The 2674-nt window shown below is 63.8% G+C and overlaps 1 protein-coding gene across 1 annotated transcript; it reads right to left on the minus strand.

Moving 5' to 3' along the window:
- Positions 1 to 2603, minus strand: SMIM1 (small integral membrane protein 1 (Vel blood group)). The gene is made up of 2 exons (XM_006914404.3): positions 475 to 2603; positions 1 to 216 (listed from the first exon to the last, which is right to left on the minus strand). The coding sequence occupies exons 1-2, from the start codon at positions 582 to 584 to the stop codon at positions 90 to 92; spliced, it is 237 nt and encodes a 78-aa protein (XP_006914466.1). The 5' UTR covers positions 585 to 2603; the 3' UTR covers positions 1 to 89.
- Positions 2604 to 2674: the final 71 nt, after the last annotated feature.

Below are 2674 nucleotides of genomic sequence, written 5' to 3' on the forward strand. Positions count from 1 at the left end.
TCTGTGTATACGGGGTCCATGTATATGGCAGGGTTCTCATACACGGGGGTCCCTCCCGGCCCGTGCCCCCAATCGCGAGCAGCCAGCACTCATTTGCATTTGTGCACGAAGTAGCCGGTGACGTAGCCCAGGATGAAGACGGTCCAGAAGAGCGCCACCCCGCCCAGCAGCTTCATGGCGGTGCCCAGTTTGCCGGAGCACAGCTTCTGGGAGAGCCTAGGGTGAGAAGCACCAGCCCATGAGACTCGGGCAGGCCCTGGAGGAGGGGGCCCTAAGGAGGGTGGCCAGGGCGCTCTGCTGGACTTGGGAGATGGGACGGAGCCCAGCGAGGGAGACGCACGTGGAGGCGGAGGGCCCAGGTCTGCTCGGACTGCTGGGGTGGGCACCCAGCCGGCGTGGAGCCACGGCCAGCAAGAGCGACAAGGCTTGCGTAGGGTCTGACCGGCCTGGGGGTGCAGGTGGGCTGGTCCTCACCTCTTCCAGCTCGAGGCCTCCCCTGTGCTGGACACGGCTGCCACGCTGACTTCATCCCAGCTGCTGCCGTCCCACCTGCTGTACTGGACGCCGCTTTCGGGGGGCTGCATGCTGGGGGCTGGGAGGGTGCGTGGGCAAAGGGCCGGCTGAGGCCTTCAGGGGCGGGAAGACCAGGACAGGCGTTTGGGACTGACTTCACGGCAGAACTCGGCCCTGGGGAGGACAGTGATGGGGAGAGATGTTTTCAGGGTGAGGGTCGGCCTGGGGTCCAGCGGGGCGGTAGGGAAGGCGGCAGGCTCGAGGTGAGCCGGCTCCTGTACCCACACCTTCCCACCTGCTGTACGGGAGTTGTTCAGACACTTGCCCAGGGTCACGTGGGAATTCCAACTCAGGGGTCTGAAAGTCCAAGGACCCTGCCCTCAGGAATGTGAGGGGCCGAGTGTGCCCCAGCCGGCTCCCTGCGGGCCTACCCAGCTGCTCAGGACACCCTGGGTCTTCAGCTGGGGCCACAGCGACAGAGCCTGGTAACTGCCTTCCTTCTTCCCCATTCCTGACAGATAAGGCCCAGGGCCATCTCTGGAGGCTGAGGAGGGAAGGGAGGGGACGGAGGCTGGCACGGCCTGTACCGCTGGGGGAGGACGCCTGGCCGGCCAGGGCGACGGCAGCTGTGTCCTTTGGCCTGTTGGCATTGCAGTCCCAACACCCCGCCTCCCACTGCCCGAGCGGAGCCAGCGCCTGCTGGGGGGCCGGGGGCAGGGGAGGCAGGCAACCGCAGGCCCCTCATTTCTAGGGGCTGAGACTTGGCCCAGCCCCCACCAGCCTGGGAAACCCTGACCTTGATCACAGGTAATTTTGACACAGAGGCTTAAAGTCACAGTGGACGATTTAGATGCAAGAAGCTAACCCAGAAAGTCACAAAACCAGGCAGTTCTTAATCCCTGCCACGCCTGATGTTTGCCCCTTTCAAGTCACAGGCCAGCAAGGAGAATGGGGAGCCTCTCCAGGCCACAAAGCCTGCCATTCGGGTGGGGACCCTTGCTCAGAGGCAGCCACTCAGGCCAGTTCGTAGGCCTGCGGGAGGCCGAGTCTTTGTAGAGTGTGGGCTCTTCCCACCCAGGGTGTGTCCAGGAGAAGGGGCTCTGGGCCAGCTGTCAGCCGCCTACTTCACCGGCTGTCCCTTCCCTCCTGTGGCCAGAATCTTTATCTGTTCCAGGCAGCAATGTGCCAGGCCCAAGTGACGGCCATGGGTTAAGTCAAAGTTAATACCCTGGTCTCTGCCTGCCTTTGTCACTCAGATGTGGGCAAGGTGCTGGGGGCAGGGGATGGGAAGGCTTTTACTTCCATGAGAAGCAGCGCAGCACGTCCTTCCAGCCTCGACGTGATGGCCGGAGCGGCAGCAGCAGCGTTGCCACCTGGATATCCTACGCCACCAGCCCTGGTGGGGCTGTCACTGAAGCTACACCAACTGCCCACCTGTGGGCTTCCTGGTGTGAAGACCGACAACCCCAGTCCACTCAAGCATGGACCAGGGGGATCTTGCCATCTGCAGCATAATGTGTTCCAAACTGATGGAGACCGTGGCTCTCCAGTCGTCCCGGTTGGACAAAGCTACCGGAAGCTGGTGAGGTGCCTACAGCTAGGCTCCCGAGGGCTTCCGCTTGTTCAGTAACTATGTCCAACCCCCACACAATGGACACAGCACGACCTGGAAGCCTGGGGCTGTTCCGTCTGGCATCAACACCTGCCAAGCCCCGGGAGCCTCAGGATAGCGCCGCCTCCGGGGGGCTTGTGAGGGCCGGGACTAGGTGTAGCTTAGAGCCTTTCGCCCCCAAAGCACTTCTGGAGAGCCCACAATTTACAAAGGGAGAGTCTTGGTGGGGGTGAAGGGGGTGCTGAAGCCTCTTGGGCCCAGGAAGACGGTCAGAGCCTGGCCAGTAGACCTCAGCTCCTCTAAGGCCGCAAGTCGGGGTCCTGTGGTGCCCCCAGACGGCCTGCAACTGGCCACCCCTTGGCTGCCCCCAGGCGGCTCAGGCCGAAGATCAGTCCCCGAGGACAGCGCCCCCGCCCATCCCACTGTCCCAGGCTGGCGCTCGCAGGCCAGGTGGCTGCGACCTCGGATGGCTGGGGGCTGCCACACAGTGTCTCGCCCCACCCCACCCCCCGTCCCCCCACTCTCCCGGCTGCGCAAAGAGGCCGCACA

Source organism: Pteropus alecto, unplaced genomic scaffold (assembly GCF_000325575.1).
Source record: "Pteropus alecto unplaced genomic scaffold, ASM32557v1 scaffold125, whole genome shotgun sequence".
Classification (NCBI taxonomy): Eukaryota; Metazoa; Chordata; class Mammalia; order Chiroptera; family Pteropodidae; genus Pteropus; species Pteropus alecto.

Coding starts and splice junctions, on each gene's coding strand:
- SMIM1 (XM_006914404.3), bottom strand. CDS start 584: ATGCAGCCCCCCGAAAGCGGCGTCCAGTACAGCAGGTGGGACGGCAGC. Junction 217..474: donor GAGGCCTCGAGCTGGAAGAG/GTGAGGACCAGC, acceptor TTCTCACCCTAG/GCTCTCCCAGAAGCTGTGCT.